General features: G+C 36.7%; 1 protein-coding gene across 12 annotated transcripts in view; it reads left to right on the forward strand.

The window, feature by feature from the left end:
• LOC105232869 (protein unc-13 homolog 4B) overlaps window positions 1-23,239 on the forward strand; it is a 153,860-nt gene that overhangs the window by 71,755 nt on the left and 58,866 nt on the right. For all 12 annotated transcript variants that reach the window (XM_049449868.1, XM_049449867.1, XM_049449863.1 and 9 more), the window contains 3 exons: window positions 7,212-7,492; window positions 21,188-21,343; window positions 21,424-21,789. In XM_049449868.1, the coding sequence (XP_049305825.1) occupies window positions 7,212-7,492; window positions 21,188-21,343; window positions 21,424-21,789 (803 nt within the window). The remainder of the gene's footprint in view (window positions 1-7,211; window positions 7,493-21,187; window positions 21,344-21,423; window positions 21,790-23,239) is intronic.

Genomic DNA, 23,239 nt, shown 5'->3' on the forward strand with positions numbered 1-23,239 from the left:
CTTCCTTCAGAAACAAATGGCAACAAGTTCACACCTGAACAAAAAGAGTGTGAAAAATTTTTCGTTAACACAACTGAAGTATTGCCTTCAGGAAGGCTTCAAGTCAGAATGCCCTTTAAATCTGACCGTAAGTTACTCGGTCACTCCTATGAAACCGCAGTTCGGCGGTTTCAGGCCCTGGAGAGGAAAACATTGAAAAATCCAGAACTTCGTAGAATGTATCTGGACTTCATGAATGAATATAAAGCACTGGGTCACATGAGCCCAACAAACAATAAGATCCCGAGTGAGCCACACTATTTCATTCCGCATCAATGCGTTTTAAGACCCGAAAGCACAACAACCAAATTACGTGTTGTTTTTGACGCTTCGAGTCGTACTTCATCTCAAATTTCATTGAATGAACTTTTGATGGTAGGCCCAACCATCCAAGAAGAGTTGTATTCAACTCTTCTTCGTTTTCGTTTACACAAGTACGCTTTAACGGCAGACATTACTAAAATGTACCGCCAAATAATGGTGCACGAAGAAGACAGAAATTGTCAGCTTATTGTGTGGAGAGAGCATCCCTCAGAGCATATTCAAATTTTTCGACTTAACACCGTCACTTACGGCACTGCGCCTGCACCATTTCTCGCAACACGGTGTTTGCAAATGCTCAGCGATGCTAATACAACTAAATACCCACTCGGTTCATTGGCCATTAAAAGAGACTTTTATGTCGATGACTTATTGACAGGATCTGAAAATTTTGAGTCTCTAGAAGAAGTGAAGTAGTTAAAATATTAAACTCGGCAGGATTCACCTTAACGATGTGGTTTTCGAACCACCCTAAATTTTTCGACAGTGATTGCACTGAAAAGTCATTAAGCTTCAATGACAAAAATTCTACAAAAACGTTGGGAATCCATTGGTTGCCGAAAGAGGATTTGTTTCGATTTGTCCTAGACGACAATTTTAATGATTTGCGAGCCACTAAACGAAACATATTATCAGTTTCTGCTCGCCTTTTCGATCCTCTTGGATTATTAGCCCCACTAGTTACCAAAGCAAAAATCTTATTGCAAGAGCTTTGGATTCAGAAACTAGATTGGGATGAGTCGATTCCATTGCGCCTCGACACTAGCTGGCAGAATTTCAAAGCCAACCTAATGCAGCTTTCAACAATTAGCATTCCTCGTTACGTGAACGTAGAGTCGAGTGCCATCTGCCAAATACATGGCTTCTCCGACGCTTCAATAAGAGCGTACGGATGCTGCATATATATACGAAGCCAAACTGCTAGTGGTATTAAATGTATGCTGCTTACTGCAAAGTCTAGAGTGGCTCCGCTGAAGACCAAATCTCTTCCGCGTCTTGAGCTCTCGGCAGCACATCTTCTTTCAAAATTATGGTCAAGAGTTGCGCCTATGTTGAATCGACATTTCGAAAAAATTACATTCTGGACAGACTCCGAAATTGTTTTACATTGGATAAAAACACATCCTTCCTCATTACAAACATTCGTCGCAAATAGAGTGTCCGAAATCCAAGAGTTGACCGACAAAGTACATTGGCGACATGTGCCAACGAAACAAAATCCTGCGGATCAAGTGTCTCGGGGTTGTAACGTGGACGAATTAAATAATTCAATATGGTTTGGCGGTTCACAGTTCCTCCTAGAAGACCCTGCATTATGGCCAATTAACACCCACTTCCAGCTCTCACCAGAAGACGAAGCGTTAGAGAAGAAGAAAAATGCATTTACATTAATTTCGACCACAGAGAAAAATCCAATATTGGAACTCATTGAAAAATTATCTTCTCATAGAAAATTGCTTCGTGTGGTCGCATATTTACTACGATGGATCAGACGACCAAACATGCCTACGGAGGGTAGGGATCTGACATCTGACGAATTGCACTTGAGTTTTTTGAAAATTGTTCAAGTGATTCAAAATTCGGAATTTGCAAATGAAATCCAAAAACTGACTAAGGGCACCACGCTACCGGCAAACTTGCAAAAACTAAATCCGTTCTTGCATGAGTACTCGGACATGTCGCTGTCATTCAAATTAATCCGAGTAGGAGGTCGCCTTTTAAATGCACCTCTCCCATACGATGCCAAATTTCCACTATTGCTATATAAAAATTCGCACTTCGTTACGACTTACTTACGGTTCCTGCATTTTCGAAATCACCATGCTGGAGCAAAAGCGCTGATTGCGCTTCTTCGAGAACGCATATGGCTGATTAATGCAAGAGAAGCATGCAGTAGAACCGTAAGAAACTGCACACACTGCTTTCATTACAAGCCGAAGCTGCAAACCCAAATAATGGGAAACTTGCCATCAGAAAGACTTCGAGCGCTACGACCCTTCCTTATATGTGGCGTAGATTTTTGTGGTCCAATATATACAACATTAAAAATACGTGGTCGACCACCCGTGAAAACTTATATTGCTGTTTTTGTGTGCTTTACTTCGAAAGCAGTACACTTAGAATTAGTTTCTGACTTATCGACTAATACATTTATTTTCGCCCTCAAAAGGTTCATTGGTCGCCGAGGGATTCCGCAGAAAATATACAGCGACAATGCAACCAACTTCGTCGGCGCCGACCGCAAGCTGCGCGAGCTGAAAGAGGCATTTCTAGCTCAGTCAACGGAAGTGAAGGAATTCGCCGCAGAAGAAGGATTCAGCTTCACCTTTATACCACCCAGGGCGCCGCACTTCGGCGGATTATGGGAGGCCGCGGTGAAATCCGCCAAACACCTGGTAGTTCGCGCACTCGGCAACGCTCTTCTCACCGCAGAAGAGCTGTCAACAGTAGTAGCCGAAGTGGAAGCCATTCTCAACTCGCGTCCACTAGCACCGTTGAGCCAAGACCCCAACGATGGAGAAGCTCTAACGCCAGCACACCTGCTGATCGGTTGCCCTCTACGAGCACTGCCACCAGCACAAGTGCCAACGGACATAATTCGTTGTTGCGAGAGTTGGCAACTTGTTTGCTGTCTCAAGCAACAGTTTTGACAGCAGTGGTCCAAAACGTATCTCACGAGCCTTCAAGAGCGGAACAAATGGTTACATCCGGAGCGGAATCTGCAGGCCGGCGACCTCGTCCTCGTACACGAAGACAACACACTACCGCAGCAGTGGGTACTAGGACGAGTCGCCGCAACCGTAGAAGGGCAAGACGGCAAGGTGCGAATGGCAGACGTGGCAACGAAAGCAGGCACAATCAAGCGACCCATTCATAAGCTCGCCCTGCTACCCATCAACGTTGAAGGATCATGATCCTGTAAAGGCGGCCGGTGTTGCGTCAAGCGACATCCTTTAAACATAAATACTATTTTTAAACATAATACTAAACGAATGTATATGAATTAATTTTATATTAAATATTTAAATTAAAATGTTAAAGTTTATTTTATATTATATTATACTCACCCTAATAATACTGTTTATATACTCACCATAATTTTCTACCATAATGTAACGAATTGAATTCTACTTACCCCTTTTTTATAAATACATATTTACGCGTCCCGTTAGTTTAAGCCGTTAGGTTAAGGTTTAGGCTAAGTCATAAAATTCCTGAAATAAAGAATTCAATTGTGTAAGAAGAACATTCGCGAGCGGTCGCTATTTCATTTTCTCGGCACAGGCAATTTGTATATTCGGTTCACGCATTCCCAATTAATCAGTTTTCTCAAAAAAGCTTGAGATTTTTCAACACCCATACGCTTCGGTTCTTTATCCATTCTGAAGAAAGCAGAACTAAAGGCGCAGTTGTTGAGGCCAATGATCAATAACATCGGTATACCCCAGCAGCTATAAACTCTTATCAAAGCTGAAACTGGATTTAAAATCAACGAGAAGATGGTGTATCGACCTTCCTTTCACGGGTCTTTTCTAAGTTTTGGTACATGGTGAAAGTCTGGTCGTTAATAGATTTGCCTGGTGTAAAGCCACACTGTTAAGGTCCAATCAATTTGTTGAAGGTGGGCTGTAGTCTTTTACACACTACGCTTGATAAAACCTTACAGTGGACCAATAAAGTTTACATACACCTAATTCTATTAAATTATTTAAAATGATGTATATTTAACATTAAATATAGTATATCAAAATATTTTTTTGTTTCTAATACTTGTCCCTAGACAGCGGCGCATGCAACAAAATGTAGGCCAAAAATCGCTAAAACTTTTGTAATTACTTTTGAATTTTATAAATAATCATTGTTGTATGTAACTTTTTTGATATGAATTAGGCGCATTTTCAGCTTAAGCATTAACTTTATTTATTTGTGTAAACAAAAAAATTTTTTGATATACTGTATTTAATGTTAAATATACATCATTTGAAATTTATAAAAAAAACCTCAAAAATTTATTCATTTTATAAAAAATAAACCTGTCGTAATTTAATAGAACCAGGAGTATGTAAACTTTATTGGTCCACTGTATATGCGATATTACGGAGGCTTATCCCACGATAATTGTAGCAGATTGTGGAGTTCCCTTTATGTGGATAGGGTAGAGCACACTTAGATTCCAATCGTTGGGAATGTTTTTGTCCGACCATATCTTGCAAAGAAGAACACTTTGTCAGTTCTTTGAATCGAGTTTGCCATCTCCAGATTATACATAATTTCAGTATGCTCTGAATATCAGCCACTAGATCACCACTTTGGGACATACAAAAGTATACTCCTTCCTTCTGTAAACCGCCGCAACTTTCGTAGAATTTTCGAGAATTACTCCTGTCGGCCAGCTTCTCAAGCTCTTCATACTCACTCATTTCGGCCTCTCTCTTTTTTTTGCATATGGGAGGCTCATCGTACCAGCTGTTTTTTCAACTTTTCTGAAAACCAATGGTTTCGCTTGAAGCTGTACTTAATAAGCTTAAAATGCTGTGCCACATTCTGCTGATGAGTGCTATCCGAGAGCAGTGGGGAAACCCGCTTAGGTGTCGGTTGACATTGTAGCTTCTCGGCGTCGTACCTTCCATGTGTTTGTTGACGGGCGAGCTTTGCTGTACTGAAGCAAGCGCGTATCTTCGCTACAACAATATAGTGGTCCGAGTCGATCTTAGTTCTTTGGAGCATACGCACATCAAAGACGTCAGAAACATGCCGTCCATCTAACACAACATGACCAATCTGGTTTTGAACTTTTCGATCCGGAGACATTCAAGTAGCTTGATGTATTTTCTTTTGCTCGAATCTAGTATTACAGATAATCTTATTTCGGGCCCCTGCGGAATCGATCAGTTTTAACCCATTTGGAGAGGATTCGCCATAGAGGCCGAATTTTTCAACTGTTGTACCAAAGTTGCCTTCTTTGCCTACCCTCGTCAAGCACAATATTTATATCGTGGCAGGACAATCGTCATAAGCGCCAGGACTCGACGACTGAGTTTTTCTTACACCACAAATCCACACTCCTTTATATGGCCCTTATAGTAAATGTCACAACCTACTCTTTCGTCCTTGACCCGTCTATTGCGTTTCTTGGACGGCATGGTGTCAGCCAGCTTTGCATCGGCACCTTCCCCATTTAGGAACGGGACATTCCAGACGTATGCCCATAAATCATAGTCCTTATTAGGTTTGCTGTGGTCGTCATCAAAAGTGGGGTCTTTCATCCGAAGATGTTTTTTCTTTTCCTTGAAAGTGGTTTCTACGTGGCGGGTCCCAAACCCAACGCAGAACATCGCTAGACGAGTAGTATATAGTTTTTATTCATTTGTTTCAAGAACGACGGCCACTCGTAGCTGCACCTCTGGTGAACAGACACTACAAAACCTTCCTCTCTTAAACAAGGGTTACTCACGTGCGAGGCGAGTACGCAAGAGTAGGAATTGGCCTGCGACTGTAACTGCTTACTTAAACCCATTACACCGCCATATATTTAATACAACAATTTTCGACCATTAATAAATAATATTAATGAAATCAGGCGAAAACTTCCCTTCCTATACATAACTAATATCACAATTTTCGAACATCCGGCTGACTTTACTTCCACATCAACTCAATATACTAATCGCAACATGTTAAAGTAGAACATAATAGTCAAATATTTTTCGGTCTTCCTTTGATAGAGGAGGAAATGGGTAAAAAGGAATGATAAACCTCACTGTCCCTTCATAACGGTTATGTTGAAAACTGCTAAAATAGCTTTAACCCGCTAAACAACACTTCAGTGTTCAATGGAATTTGTGTAGTGTCTACCTTTACTTAAAAATCTGTATCTCAGAAAGTTCTCAAAGGATTGCTTTCAAATTCGGTGGATAGAATTATGTTTGAAGCTTGTATTACGGTGGGAGAATCGGTCTACAACCACGCTTATTATCCATATATAATAATTATAAATCAAGCTCAAACAAATTTATCGGAGTTAAATTTTGCACGAAAAGAGCCTTGAAGGTTATGTATGCCTCGTGTTTATAAATCGGTGAAATCAAACATTAACATTTTAAGCCTCAAGATCTACTGAAAATATCGGTCCATGCAATTCATGTATAATTTTTTTCATAAATACCTACGCAATAAAATTTGTTCATATTTCTCCAAGCTTCAATTTTGAATGAAGAATGAGATGAACTGTAACTTTAACAATACTACATTCTACATGTCAATATACATACATATGTAAGCAAACATATTTGTAGATAGGTAATATTATATTTTCTATTGTTTTTATGAAAACGCGGGGTTTACCCAACGCTGTTGGTAACTCTTGATTTAGGTATTAAGACAATACTAGGACTTACATAATGAAATCTACATACAATTTACATTTATATATAAATGTGTATATAATGTAGATATTTTTAAATTAGTCATGAGCAATCCGCTTAGAGGGGTTTAGAAGCATGCAGCAACTTAAAATTTTCCCTACACTTGCGGCCACGCACAACTTACCACTTTAATTTCTTCGATGTCTTTTAAAATTTTCTCGTTGTTTCGGGGATTTTTTCAAAATTTGTTTGTTTCAATGTATTTAGTAAGCACAAATACATTATATTAAATTACCTAGATATTATTTTGGTGTTTAATTTGTCTCGTTTTATGAATAAAACACAAAAGAGCTTTTCTTTGTGGCTAAATGAAAATATTTTTTGAACACGGCAATTGTTATTTCTTTTTTTTAAGTCATAAAAAATATATATATTATTTAGTAAAATTATATACACCCATGTTTATAAACTTACAATATTTTTTAGGTAGATCAATATGTACAAATTGCGAGTTAGCTCTAGAAAAGTTTTATTCTTGGTTTATGCCTGGCGTTACTCATTGGCTCGACATTTCAATTGTTAAAGCTTTAAATCGTATTGCTAAAGCCATTGAACTGGATCAATTGCAGGCTGTTGATGATACGGTAAAATATAGCTCATCAGCAGTGGATACTCTAGCTATATTTTATCAAATAAAGATATTCTGGCATCAACTAGATTGGCCAGATATTGAAGGATCATACACATTTGTTGCCAAAATTATTGATGTAAGTATATTTCAATTAAAGTCTTATATTTCTTAGGGTTTATTTAATTTTATAAAATTTGTGAGTCACGGATTGATCATTGAACGCGAAAAACATATAAAGGCTTTTTCAGTAGCTACGCTACAAAAGTGGACCAATAGGGGCAGCAAACCACGCCATATTTTTCTCCTACTCTTCCGACCTTTCTCTTCAGTAACTATATTCTATCACACGAATAAAGAATTTCATTGATATCACAAACCGTTTTTGTTTTATTGAAAACAACTTTTTTAGCGTTCTTATTGAAAAATCCGTTATATATACATATACATATATGTATATATTCTACAAGGTGCGTTCCAAAGTAAACAGGACTTTTTAATCTAGCGCCCCCTGGTGGCGCCATCTATATGTCGACTGGTGCGTTCGAATCTGCTATCATTATCGATTGTCCAGTGAGAATTTCATGTCATTTCATTAATTGGAAGGGAAGTTATTGCGTTTTAAGTGTCAGTATGTTTGTGTTATCGTTGCGAAAATGGGCTTTGAACAAAGAGCCAACATTAAATTTTGTTTTAAAATTGGTAAAACTTTTACCGAAACGCTTCAATCGATGAAAGAAGTTTATGGCGATGATTGCCTATCCCGTAGCAGAGTGCACGAGTGGTTTCAACGTATGTGTTCTGGTCGTGAGAACATAAATGATGATCAACATGTGAGCCAATCAAAATCCGTGATCACCCGGAAATTCCATCGAAACTGTGCGTGAATTCATTAAAAATCAGCTGAAATCATCATTGAAAGTCATGGAAATGGAATTGAACATATCCAAAACATCGATTTATCGCATTTTGACCGAACATTTGGGCTTACGAAAAGCGTGTGCATGGTTTGTTCCGCACAAATTGACTGACGACCAAAAATTACTCAGAATCCAACATTCGAAGAAAAAATCACATTTAAACCATTAACCACTCCCCGTATTCACCTGATATCTCACCGTGCGACTTCTTCCTTTTCGGAATATGCTCATGAAAGAAAACGTTATGCAGACGTAGAGGCCATTCAAAAGGCTTGCAACGGCGTCAACTTTTGGACCGTGCAAAAAGCTGTATTGAAGCAGAAGGAGACTATATTGAATAAAATAAATTGATTTTGTCGAAAAAACTATGGGTTCTGTTTTTTTAAGTCCTATTTACTTTGGAACGCACCTTGTATTACTATCAGCAAATATGAATTTTGCTACTGTATAACTCGATTTTGTTTACAACACATCGATCTTTTGGAAAACATTTATTTGGAATATTTTTCCAAATTCTGAAATTAAAATACTTTCAGGTTTTAAAACACTTAAATTATATTAATGCAAGCTTGATAAATTTTGGTTGCAGTTTAAATCCTTAATTTTTCACCCATACCGAATAATGTTAGAATGATAGAAAACAAAGAAAAAATCTTGGCGCTACTAATTTTCTACTACTCAAACTGCCAAATGCCATGCATATGGGCTGAAATCTGGTACAGGTTTTTTTTTGGAGTTATATGTATGTATATTTAAAACAAAGTATAATATAAGTTTTTCATAAAACTTCAATTTTTGGGAGTCGAATTTATATTTATACTAATAAATAAATAAACAAATATGTGCCATTTTTTGCTATTTTTCCGCTAGAGACATTTTTCCATCAGTGTAAATTAAAATTTCGAAATTTCCAGAACAGAAGCGAGCGAAGCATTGTTGTGCTACTCGAACTGATACAGCATCGTCTCCATAAAATGCACACATTTCATTGGTGCTTTGCGTGGCATTCTTCCCTTTTTTATACAAAAATTTCCAAATGTAGCGAACTTCTTCAAGATATAATTTTTTTTTTGTTAAATGAAGTTTTAAATCTCACCTTTCCAACACTATATGGTATGACACAATGGTAGCACTGCAGATGTACGAGGTGTGTTCAGAAAGTACGGCGAATTTTGTGTTTTTTCAAAAATTATTTATTTATACATGAATATCTATTTTGTCCCCTTCAAAGTAATCCCCATGAGATATTATACACTTGTGCCAACGGTTTTTCCAATCTTCGAAGCACTTCAAAAAATCATTTTTTTTTTATCTTCTTCAGCTCCTCCTTCGATGCCGTCTTTATCTCGTCAAGAGAAGCGTAACGTCGTCCTTTCATGGGCCTCTTCAGTTTAGGGAACAAGAACAGATCTGGGGAATACGGTGGCTGCGGCATCATTAGTGTGTTTTGGCCAAAAAGTCGCGCACAAGCAACGATGTGTGGTGCGGTGCAAAAGCCAATTTTTGGTCTTCCACAAATCCGGGCGTTTCTGGCGGAATGCTTCGCGCAAATTGCGCATAACTTGCAGATAATATTCCTTATTGACCGTTCTTTCCTGTGGCAAGAACTCACTCCCCTGCAATCGAAGAAAACTGTCAGTTACGATTCGCGATACTTTTTGAACACACCTCGTACGACTGCAACGATATTGATTGACAAAGTACGAAAAAACCCAATATTTGTCGATTTTTTTAATTATAAGGGTTATATTTACCTAGATTTGCTATAAAAAGTTATTATATCAAAGCATTATTAAATGTAAAAAGCTGTTAAAATTTTTTAAATTTTGTTATAATTTTTTTTAAAATTCAGTGATAAATACAAGATTTTATAAATTAATATCAGATCTGAGGAACAACGATAGATACATACACATAAGACATCTTTGTTTTGAAAAATTTCTTGAACGTATATCCAAAACAAAAATTCTTATTTTTCATTCCTTTTACCAAAATCTCTGTGTACGAAAGACGCAGTATTTCGATCAGTTGGTCTCAGCTGTGTGACAAGTTTTAAATTCATTTGATTGTTTTGTAACTTGCATGCACGTACCACGCTAAGCTTTTAATGGACAATTACAGTTAAAATATAATTCAATTATATAAAGTTGCGCAGATAGTTAAAAAAAAAATTATATATTTGACGGTTCACTTCAGAACAGGTTATCAAAAATTGGCTTTAGATGGACAATGCATTGAGTAGTACTATTGCGCATGTTTTCTTTTCTTTATAAACGTTCAAATTAATAAAATAGGCATAAATGTAGTTCCCAATAATACATATTTTTATACTTAAGTACGTATGAATATACATATCAAATGTAAAAACTTAATCAACTTAGCACGTTTTAGTTTTTTATTAATATAAAAAAATATATAATTCATTAAACATCATCAACATATGAATATTCAGATGATTTTGTACTGATTCATTTGCTTGAAGCCCTGACCTCTAGTTTAATATGCAGAAAATTTCGAACTTTTGAGATATAAGGCAGTTTTAAAATAACACTGAGCTAGCATTTCTGTTCGCCGCACTGCCTTGCTGTCCTAAATGTGAACGTCCCGGTTAGACATAAAGGGTGATTTTTTAAGAGCTTGATAACTTTTTAAAAAAAAAAAACGCATAAAATTTGCAAAATCTCATCGGTTCTTTATTTGAAACGTTAGATTGGTTCATGACATTTACTTTTTGAAGATAATTTCATTTAAATGTTGACCGCGGCTGCGTCTTAGGTGGTCCATTCGGAAAGTCCAATTTTGGGCAACTTTTTCGAGCATTTCGGCCGGAATAGCCCGAATTTCTTCGGAAATGTTGTCTTCCAAAGCTGGAATAGTTGCTGGCTTATTTCTGTAGACTTTAGACTTGACGTAGCCCCACAAAAAATAGTCTAAAGGCGTTAAATCGCATGATCTTGGTGGCCAACTTACGGGTCCATTTCTTGAGATGAATTGTTGTCCGAAGTTTTCCCTCAAAATGGCCATAGAATCGCGAGCTGTGTGGCATGTAGCGCCATCTTGTTGAAACCACATGTCAACCAAGTTCAGTTCTTCCATTTTTGGCAACAAAAAGTTTGTTAGCATCGAACGATAGCGATCGCCATTCACCGTAACGTTGCGTCCAACAGCATCTTTGAAAAAATACGGTCCAATGATTCCACCAGCGTACAAACCACACCAAACAGTGCATTTTTCGGGATGCATGGGCAGTTCTTGAACGGCTTCTGGTTGCTCTTCACCCCAAATGCGGCAATTTTGCTTATTTACGTAGCCATTCAACCAGAAATGAGCCTCATCGCTGAACAAAATTTGTCGATAAAAAAGCGGATTTTCACATTTCGAACCGAACACTGATTTTGGTAAAAAAATTCAATGATTTGCAAGCGTTGCTCGTTAGTAAGTCTATTCATGATGAAATGTCAAAGCATACTGAGCATCTTTCTCTTTGACACCATGTCTGAAATCCCACGTGATCTGTCAAATACTAATGCATGAAAATCCTAACCTCAAAAAAATCACCCGTTATTTGCGGTACTAAATGTTGCAAGCTATCCCAGATGAACTAACTTCATTTTATTCGTAAGTCTTCCAATGGTCTATGCGTTGAGTCGCATAATGGCCTATTATGGTCCTTCCCAACTCCTCGGTATTTTGGAAGACAGCGTTTTCATTCATTAGGGGTTATATAACAAAACATAATCTCCTTCTCTAAAACCCTACGAGTTCATTGCTTTGTCGTAAATATTTTGCTTTAATTTTATTACTCATAATTTTGGTTCGTTGTCTTACCATAGCATAAATTTCCCTTAATCTCGTCTTCCAGGATTCTGTGGACTTCCTTGGCATTCTTTCTTTTGGTGTTGTTAATTTTAAACCTCAAATCAGTCGGTAACCGAAGAGAAAAAATTACCCTTGCAAACCGATAAACCATCAGGAACAAGGATATATGGGTATCATAAGTTTGGTGCTTTCCTTAAATGTTTTTTCAAAGTTCGGTTGAAACGTTATACCATGACATCGGACTGCGGATGTAGTGTAGTTGTACGAGTTTTCCGGATAACCAGTTTCTGGCATATCTCTTGAATTAAAGCTGATTCAAAATTCCTCCCTTGGTCAAAATGTAATCCTATTGGAACACTATAACTCGCTACCCAATTGCTGATGAATACCCCTGCTACAGTTTCTGCCTCTTGGTTAGGAATTGTGTATACTCTGGCCATTTGCTGAAATAATCCCTGACTACCAAAACATATTTGTTTCCTAATTTATTGGTAGGAAATGAACCAGCTACGAATTGTACTGCTTCATTTGACCATGATTCCTGGGCCTCGGCCTTTTAGCTGCAATGCACTAAACTGATTTCCGACAACCCGCTCAATAAAATCTGTGTTTTAATTTTCCAAGGTTTTAGTGATTGATGTGTCTTCCATTGGATCGTTGTGCAGTTCGTTGAGAACTTCGGTAAATCTTACCTTCGGAACAATCATTAGATCTCAGAAGCTTTGCACATCTTTGTTTTCCCATACGCGATGCAAGAATTCAGGCACTCGGCTTTCCGCAACTATTTCTTGTTTAGTTGTACGTTTGTTCATCTCCACTTCATGCATTACATATTTCAAATTTTTTCCTTTTCACTGTGGTTTTCGGTGTTCCTCTGGATCCTAGTCTGAATTTATTGTCATTAATCGGACCTCTATAATGTCCTCTTTGGCCTCAGTTTTTGAGCAATGTCTGAATTCCAAACTCCAGAGACGGCGGGACATCTCTGTTTTTTATTCATTCAAAAACTCTATTAGCTGTTAGCTACCATAGCAAATTTAAAACAAATCGTCGATAGTAGACAGTAAAAGAAAACTGCGCAATACAAGCAAATTTTTAGTAGTAGTGAGCAAATGCCTCATGTCCCTAAGTAAGCTTACTTTCAGTTTGAACCGGGTTCAGCTTTACACCAGCGCTAGATATCAGTTAAAAACCCCTTCCAAGTTTTTAAGATGTTCATTGAATTTTTTACCCACCAGGATGAGGTCGTCGAGTTATACAAAAAAAAAACAGGTATTCCAGTGCAATCCGTTTAATACCTTGTCCATAAGTCTTTCAATGGTAGGCGGCAGGGGCGTTACATAATCCAAAAGGCATTACGGTAAATTGCTATAGACCATCTCAAACGCTAGAAACACGCATTTTCTTAGTCTTCTTCATTTACCTCCACTTGCCAATAATCACTTTTCAAATCAAGTGTTGAGAACTCTTTTGTGCCTGATAACGAATCCAACGTGTCATCAATTCTCTGTATGTATGGTTTGGAAATGAGACGCTAACATTACTCGTATTTCTACTTATTGTGAATCGGAGATTACAGGGTATTCGCTAGCTGGCTTGATCTTCATCCTCTTTGCGTTGACGTTCAACTGAATTATTGTACTGGTTACTGGTGTGTGATTTAATTTTTACTAGAAGTAAAAATGATAAAGTATTTAATCACGCCATCATTTTTCTTACGCGCTTATGTAGTTTTTTTTCCAGTACTTTCTGCATCTTTTCTTCAACTTTTTGAAATAGTTGGTTTACCCAGGTGTGATTTTCTATTTCTAATTGACGAGCTTGCTAAGTTCGATTGTTAAGCACAGACGCACTTTTTTGTGCCAGAGCATACAAAACGGTACCGCAAATGTCAATTTTAGATTGCTAATATAGCGAAGCATGTAGTGTTATCTCGTATTCCATTAACGAAGGTCTGAATTTTCGTGTTCTCGATGAACTCCACGAACTTATATGCAATCCGTGAATGAATTTTCATGTTCTCGATGAACCCCACGGATTTATGAGCATAAGCTAAGTGAGTTAACCTCTCATTCACCGCAGAATACTGCAGGGTCTTATTGGCTTTCTAGTGGCGATTTTGCAACTCGATTTGGAAGGTATGCTTTCTGTGCTCACTACCATATCGTCGTTTTAATACACCCATCAATGTTTAAAAACTACTTGAAATATCTCCTCTGCACATATTTTTAATGCAACAAACAAGCAGCTACTTTATCTTCAGCGTTCTAATTATTTGAAGATGCCCTCTTTTTGAATTGATGTTTAAAAACATGGAACGAAACTTTACCATCAAATAATGGAGGTTATACTTTGCCGGAAATTGTTTGCCGATTTAATTGTAGGATACGATCTTTCAATTCATTCACTTTAGTTAAAATTTTATCCCGTTTTCTAAAATCTGTAAGTGTACTTCTGCTATTTGTGAGGTCACCGGCAATATCCGTAAATCTTGCTCTTTCAACTGTGAGGATACCTGTGCTGATATACGTGCATTTTGCGTTGCGAACTGCTCTTCCAATTTCGTTGACAACGTTGAATTTTCTAACACTAATGTTTTCTGCTCACATGACCTTTCACAATTACCACTACTTATCTTTATTTCTTACTCAACAATCACTTATTACTTGTGATTCATATTTACAACTTCTTTCAAAGTGTCAAAATGCCAAGATGGGTTGAATCTGTGATCCGTGGCAATTTCTCAATAAGTCAGCTGTTTTTCATTAACTCGTTATCGTTTTTTCTGTAAATATTTGTTCACTTTATTTTAAAATTATCAAATGATACAATATTATAGTACCACTTCGGTTTTAGACTTTACGAAGTTAATGCTACATTTCCTGGCCAAATATTTGTATACTCTTGCAACCATTGCCGAAGAGTATAATAGATATGTCCACTTAACGTTTTTACGGTTGATCAGGATGACAACAAGTTGAAATCCGGATGACTGTCTGTCTGTTCGACCGTGCAAGGCGTAAATTTAGTAAAAATTGAGATATCTTCATGAAATGGTATGGCGGGTTCCTTAGCTCAAAAAATTATACGAGTTCTTAGGTGGACTGTCTGTTTGTGCGTCCGTCCGTTTGTGCAAGCTGTAGCTTCAGTAAAAATTGAGATATCTTGATGAAAATTGGTATGCGGGTTCCTTAGTATGTACAAACAAATACTTGTTCTTAGATAGACGAAATCGGATCACTGCCATGCCCACACATCAGCATTAACTGAAAATCTATAAAGTGCCAAAACAAAGCAATAAACTAAGATATAAAACTTAGCACAGGGGATCGCAGTAGCCAGAACGATCTTGGGGCAAAAGCTTTTGAAAGGTTTGGTCCCGCGCTTTAATAAGTTTAATGTAGGTACATATCCCTTAAACCAATAAAGTTATAATAAACAAATTTGCCCAGCACAAATATTATAAGAACTCCTACCCATCGCAAAATGCAAATGCAAGAAGCGTTCCAAAGTAAACAGGACTTTTTGAATCTGTCGCCTCCTACTGGCGACATCTATATGTCGACTTTTCCGTTAGAATCTGTTATCTTTATCGATTGTCCAGTGACATGACATTTCATTGATTGGAAGGGAAGTTATTGCCTTTTAAATGTCAGTATGTTTGTGTTATCGGTGCGAAAATGAGCTTCGAACAAATAGTCAACATTAATTTTTTTTTTTAAATTGGTAAAACTTTTACCGAAACGCTTCAATCGATGAAAGAAGTTTATGGCGATGATTGCCTATCCCGTAGCAGAGTGCACGAGTGGTTTCAACGTATGTGTTCTGGTCGTGAGAACATAAATGACGATCAACATGTGAGCCAATCAAAATCCGTGATCACCGGAAATTCCATCGAAACTGTGCGTGAATTCATCATTGAAATTCATGGAAATGGATGAAAGGCGTGTGAACGGTTTGTTCCGCACAAATTGGTTGACGACCAAAAATCACATTTTAACTATTAACCACTCCCCGTATTCACCTGATATTTCACCGAGCGACTTCTTCCTTTTCGGTAAAATACATTTGCCCATGAAAGGGAAGCGTTATGCAGACGTGGAAGCCATTCACCGGCACACTAGCGACCATACCGGCCAACGAGCTAAAACACTCGTTCGACATGCTTTTGGACCGTGCAAAAAGCTGTATGGAAGCAGAAGGAGACTAATTTGAGTAAAATAAATTGATTTTGTCGAAAAAACTATTTGTTCTGTTTTTTCTTTGAGTCCAGTTTACTTTGGAACGCTCCTTGTATATAAAATCAGAGAGATCCATAGAATGGTATTGTTAAAAACCACTAAAAGCACAATAACACATAGACTGAATATGCCAGATACATTAAATTTTAAAATTGGACGATGAAATCCTATATCCCGGGACCCGGCCGACCGATTTGGACATCGAATTTAGTACGTGACATTCTTTCGTATTCCTATGTCGCAGTACGAAAACGGATCGGACAAAAACCACGCATACTTCTATTTTAAATTCCACTTTAGTATTTCCCTTTCCAGTACACAACTCAAGAAACAATTAATATAACGGCATAAAACCTTGCACGAATAATGCCTATAGTGTGTGCTAGCTTATAACCAAAAACTGTTTAAATCCAGCAAAAACTGTTCAAGTCGCAATATTTGACCCTAGTACCTATATTTGACTTTTCTTCGAAACGATCAGTGAATGAGATATATAATAGAAATTCAGGGATAACCCTTCTCTGACAAAGGTATGTCTGTATGTAAAAATTAGTTAAATCGGACCAATACTTCCCTTCCCCCTCATATACCTAATATAAATGTTTTCGATCTTTTAGGTGACATATGTATATCGGCCAAAATGTGAGTTATCTCTCTGAAAAAGAGAGAGCGTGTTTTACTAGCAAGAGTGTTTCTTTCTGCCTAAAATAGATAAATTTGGGCGAAAACTTGACTTTGGCCCTATAACAAGATTTTCGAACGAGCTAAAGGCACATAAAAATTTAATAATATTATGTGGTATTGGAAAAAGTACATAAAACGGGTTTATACCACCCCAACTCTCATATACTACTAGCTATAGTGATTTTCAGTTTTTCTCACAAACTTTATGTGTCTATAAGTGTATGGTTATACATATGTACATAGCATATACACCGTTGACAGCTAATTAGAAACGCTCCCTTTTTTGTAGGTGGCTTATGAGTATAATGATAAAAAATTTTATATTCCTAAAAGTCTTGCATTGTTCGTGTTACTATATTTACTACTAAATTCACTATGTTTTGTAGTTGTGAAGTTAAAGTTCTTTTGATAGAAGGTGCATTAAGTGCGACAGCTAATTAGAAACATTTGTTTAAATAATTTAAATTCCTTAAGGCGTTAATTTTTGTTATTAATATTATTGATTTCTAGTAAGTATGTGTTTCAAAGTTGTAATTTAAAATATATTTTTCAAGTTTTTTAATGAGGAAAAGCTGCAGCTGTACACCTACCAGCTACATTTTTGACCTTCGTCGGTCTGGAAAGATGTGCAAAGGAATTTCGAATAAGGTCAAATGCTCAAAAAAAAAAATTGTTTTGAATGTCCTTAAGCACATACGGAATTTTAAAACTATTTTCAATACTGCACGCAAAGAAAAATTACAAAAAACTTCAACAGAAATATACCGCAGAATTCCCACTATCTCCCGAAGAGATCCAAAAATAGAGTTCCAATGACATTCTATGTGAAATTCAAGATGAATATAATGGCCAAAAATTCAAGAAATCAATTTCCTGGCGCTTGGTCGCATCTGGACTTCACGGCAGGGAAGCACGCAGGAGCCCACTTCTAACTAAAATTCGTAAAAACGACGCGTAGGCTTTGCCTACTCTTATTAGTCTAAGAGAACAAATGAACGGAGGTATGTTGTTTGGAACGATTTAACAAAAAATAATCGCTTAGGTCCTGATGATCGAAGGTGTCATCCAATAATTTGATCTTCGCTATGTTCCACGCGTAGTTGAGTAGGGTAAAGGATCAATCTTGGTGTGAGGAAGTTTTATCTGGAATGGTATTGGTCCACTTCATAAGATTAATGGAATTTTAAACAAGAAGAAATGCGTCGACATCTTAAAAAATGTCATATTGCCATGGGCTGAAGAAATTTTTGCCTGTTACGAGTATAAGGAAGATAATTCAAAGCATTCGTCTAAGTTGACACAAAAGTTTTTTAAAGAAAATTCGATTAATGTTTTGAAGTGGGAATCGTCCAGCTCAGACTTAAACCCCATAAAACATCTCTGGGTGATGTTAAAAGAGCCATATGCACAAATATGGATGTTCTTTGTGATGAAATGAGAACGGCACGGCAAGCTATACCATTGGTGCGCTGTCAGAGTCTTATAACGTAAATTTGGAAACGATGTGAAGCAATATTAAATTAGAGGAGGTAACCAACAAAATACTAACTAAAAGTAAGCAAGTTTTTGTAATATCATAATAATTGATATAATTTTTTCGTTTCTAATTAGTTGTCGCATTCAAATCGTTGATTCCACATGTTTTGGTTAAAATCTTCAAAACAAAATCGAATTTTAAACAAAATTTTTTCTATTAGATTTTAAGTTTAACATAGGTTTCAATAAAAAAATTGAAAATACAATAAAAAATATCCGTGATTTATTGGAAAATAACATCATTTAATTCAAAATAGGTGTCGTTTCTAATTAGCTGTCAACAGCTGTATGTATATTTAGTATAAGTATAAAATTGCTTGAATTTAGATCCTTTGGTTGACGTTTTATACCTTAAAGTATTTCCCTGGTTTTGCTTTTTGCAAGTTTCAAGAGTAGAAAATGTTCGGTTGCACTCGAACTTAGCACTTCCTTAGTTGTCTTTCGTAACTAATATTGTTAGACTTTTCCATTTTTAGAATGTATAACTTTCGAAATGAGCCAAAGGCACATAAAAATATCACATATCTTTATACATCTACGTGCATACATGCTACGGGACCCGTCCTCGGTTATGCTGATTCATAGATGATGCTACTTATACCATCTATATGACTTCTAAATTTGGGAAGGAACTATTAGTTAATGAGATATAGCATTTTGGGAGAACCGATTTGTGTTATTTTACAAAAAATGGGTGAAAAATCATTTCGAGTGTTAATAAAACATTGCTTTTTGGGGAAAAATACTGTTAATTTGGGCTCTGCACCAGGGAAATCAACCGTTGAAAAGAGATTTGCTATGCTGGAAAGAGGCGAAATGAGAACCGAAGACATGCAGGCAGTGGACGCCCTAAAGAGGCGAAAGCAATGTGCAGAGTGGGTGCCGCGCAAGTTCATAATCCAACAAAAAACAACAAATTGCTGATTCTGAGGAGTGTTTGAGTGCTTTTTAATCGTAATAAAACCGAATTTGCGTCGGTGTGTGATAATAGAAAAATGGCTTCATAATTTCACACTGGAGTCCAATCAACAGTGGATTTGATTGAACAAATAGTATATATGTATACTACTATATGTCAACAGTGGATTTGGACTGCATATGATGAACCAGCCCTCAAGCGCGGAAAGACGAAAAAGTCGGCTGGCAAGGTTATGGCATCAGTCTCTTGGGATACAGGTGGTATAATATTCATCAATTGCTTACTGAGCCAAATATGATACATATTTATGAATAATTTTGGCAGACATATAGGCTAATATAAATACTTTTATACTCTTGCACTGTGCTGCTCAGATAACAACAGCTTTGTTAATATAATAGCCTTAACAGACGGCAGCGTTAATCTTCATTACCTGCGGACTTAATCAGATCGAATGCGTTTTGAACACTTCTTTTGTAATACCATCACAAATTGAAACAAAAATAATAATTTTGATTTAAAAGATAATGCTAAATAGTATAGTGACTTAATGTTTCGTTCTAAAATACATCACGATGACAATGTGAGTTAAATTGTGGATGCTTGTCTTGATGGAACTTAGTACTCTGAGGAGGTTGGTGTTGCAGTTGGACCAAATTTCGACCACTGCTTAGATAAACGCGGTGTAGGTTTTCGGAAAGTGGGCATAACCCCGACATAAATAGATTTTATTAAAATAACTTAAATTAACTTAATTCATCATACGATGTTATAAATGCTTAAATCGGATACTAATCATATATAAGTTATTGTGACAACTGCTGAAAGTGCACTCACTCGGTAAAATCAAAAATCAAAGGCACAAAAATTTGCAGTGTAGATAGTAGGGAATGACTTCATGTAATTAGTATAACAACTGAACAAATAGTATATATACTACTATATGCAAAAAAATTATTCTTCAAAATCTAAGTCTGCTCCCGCCCGTAAGTGTAGATTTAAGATTCAAGTAGTAATAATACCTTTTAAGATGTTTTGGTAGTAGGAAAGCATTGTTTCACAGACGTTAACAGACGAAAACAACGTCGAGGTTTTTCGAAAAAATTTCGAAATGGTTTTCACTGATCTTTCCGAAATTCCAACGATGTCCGTAAGATCTCTGACTGTTAATTTTCGATTCTCAAGTACCAATTCCTTGTCTGCTGTCCCTTAATTCGCTGAAATATGTCAGTGTCCTCGTATAACTTGTAACTTGTCGTTACACCGAATGCGACATTCGCCGTTACCAATCCTCAAAGGACCGTACATCTTCCGCAGAACCTTTCTCTGGAAAACTCGTAACGTAAGACACTTGCTCACGACAAACAATTATCACTGAAGGTCCTTTCCAAAATTTTGAACGTTTAGACACCAGAAAATTGTTTCTGCACGTAAAAATTAAAGAAAACTGCTCTGTTGAATAATTTCACGCATCGTAAAAATCGACGAATGCACTATACTTCAGAAAGGCAAGTTTATTTTGATGTGACAATTGGCACAGATGTCTGTGACAGTCACACCAATCTAAAAACAAATATTTCGACTAATGGTTTTTCGAGCGAATTTTAAAGTAAAAAGACTTACTATTTCTTTCTCACAGGAGTATACACATATATATCCTTTAATTGTTTAATTTTGGCATATATTTATTCATATAATTCATTTTAATTCAATAGGATGTTTGTCGGTGTTGTGTATTTTATTCCAAGAGAATGTCGCGGCATGTGGAATCCCAAACAACGGAGAATGATTTATTTATTGTTTCAGCCGAATGGTGTTTTGCAATCAATAACATCGACTATATTAGACAAAGTTTACCTACATTCATTACGGTTTGTATATTTTTTATAATTTCTTTAATTAAAATTTGTACGGAAATTAATTTAATTTCTGCAATATTACTTTATTATAGGAGCTAGAAACAGATGGTCTTATAAAAAAAATCAGTGATTTCCGGACCAACCTCGACGCAGATCGCTGTGCCTCCACGATAAATAGTTTAATTGAAAATGCATTGGATACTCAAAAAAATCAAATTTTAGAACTCATTGATATTGTTGGCAGGAAAATGGCTCCTTCGATTAAACGATTTCTAGCTGAAGGTGCTGAAGTTTTACATGAAAATTCCAATTCCATGGAAAAGCTCATGATGTATATGGAATCATCTTTAAAAACATTATATAATACTTTAAATGAAGTTAACTTTGCACGGATCTTAGATGCTATTTGGACCGAACTTTCCGTTGTGATGTACGATCTTATACAATCAAATTTAGATGTGAGTAGGATAAAATACTAAAAATATTTATTTTTTATATTTAAGCGGCTTTTCCTTGTTTTGAAAACTTTACTTTTGTTTGCCCGAATATTAATATATTGTATGTATAACACCTGAATTAAGTTAGTTCTTTATCCCTGACTGATTTTAGAAAAACTTGCTGTTATTATACCCTAAAAGTCACTAAACACAAGTCACAGGTCTTATAAAAAAGCTCTCTACTTGCATATTTGAGATTGGCTGCCTTCGAAAACGTCGGTTGCTAAGTATATGAACAAAGCGTAATGTTCTGTAATGCATCCGAAATATTTCTGACATTGCATCATGTTTAAAACGCATAAACCGGCGGTCGATGTGCAGTGACAGAGAAAGTCGCGCATCACAAATAAAGTCGATGTTTTTTGACATTTTCTTATATTACGTGGGCGGCGTCAAATTGATAAGCCTCTTATTAATTTATACTTTAAATTTTCATTCAATTCAGAAAATAAGGAAAAAAGAACAAATGATGGCAATATACATATATACTACTGTGCCCAAAAAAGGAGACATTTGAATTTAAACTGCGCGCGTCGAAGGATTTGGAGAATTATTATTTTTTAGGTGGTAGTACTGTCATTCACATTTATGTCAAATTTCATGTCAAAATATTCATTAGTGTTTGAGATACGTGTCGTTTTGTGAGCTGCTAAAAGTAAGTTTTTCGTTTTTTGCGATGTCGAAATTTGTTGAGCAAAGAATTTGCATTAAATTTTGTTTACGGAATCAATTTTCTGCTGCGGATACGTTGAGAATGGTGCAGAAAGCCTTTGGTGATGAGGCTATGTCTAAAAATGTTTACAAGTTGTATAGTGAGTTCCAAGCTGGCCGGGAACGTGTCGAAAACGAAGAGCGTCCAGAGCGACCATCAACCTCAACCGACGAAGCCCACGTTCAACAAATCAAAGATTTGGTATTGAAAAACCGTCGATTAACAATTAGAGACCTTGCTGATGAAGTTGGCATATCGAAAGGCTCAGTCAATACCATTTTGAAGGATGTTTTGGGCCTCAAGCGCGCCAAATCTCGACTGGTACTGAAAACATTGAATTTTTTGGAAAAAAGGCGTCGCGTTGAAGTGTGTGAAACGATGCTTTCCGATTTCCAGGGTGACATGAAACGCATTATAACTGGCGATGAGACTTGGATCTATGCTTACAACCCCGAAACAACCGATCAATCGAGCGAATATCTTGCCAAAAGAGAGCCGAGACCAAAAAAATCGCGCCAAAGTCGCTCAAAAATCAAGGTCATGTTGACTATCATGTCGATTATCGTGGTGTTGTGCATTATGAATTCCTTCCAAACGGACAAACAGTCAACAGGGAATATTATTTGAACGTTCTGCGTCGTTTGTGTAACGCTATCCGCCTAAAAAGGCCGGAATTGTGGAAAGACAATTATTGCTTTT

The sequence above is a fragment of the Bactrocera dorsalis genome, chromosome 2 (genome assembly GCF_023373825.1).
Source record: "Bactrocera dorsalis isolate Fly_Bdor chromosome 2, ASM2337382v1, whole genome shotgun sequence".
Classification (NCBI taxonomy): Eukaryota; Metazoa; Arthropoda; class Insecta; order Diptera; family Tephritidae; genus Bactrocera; species Bactrocera dorsalis.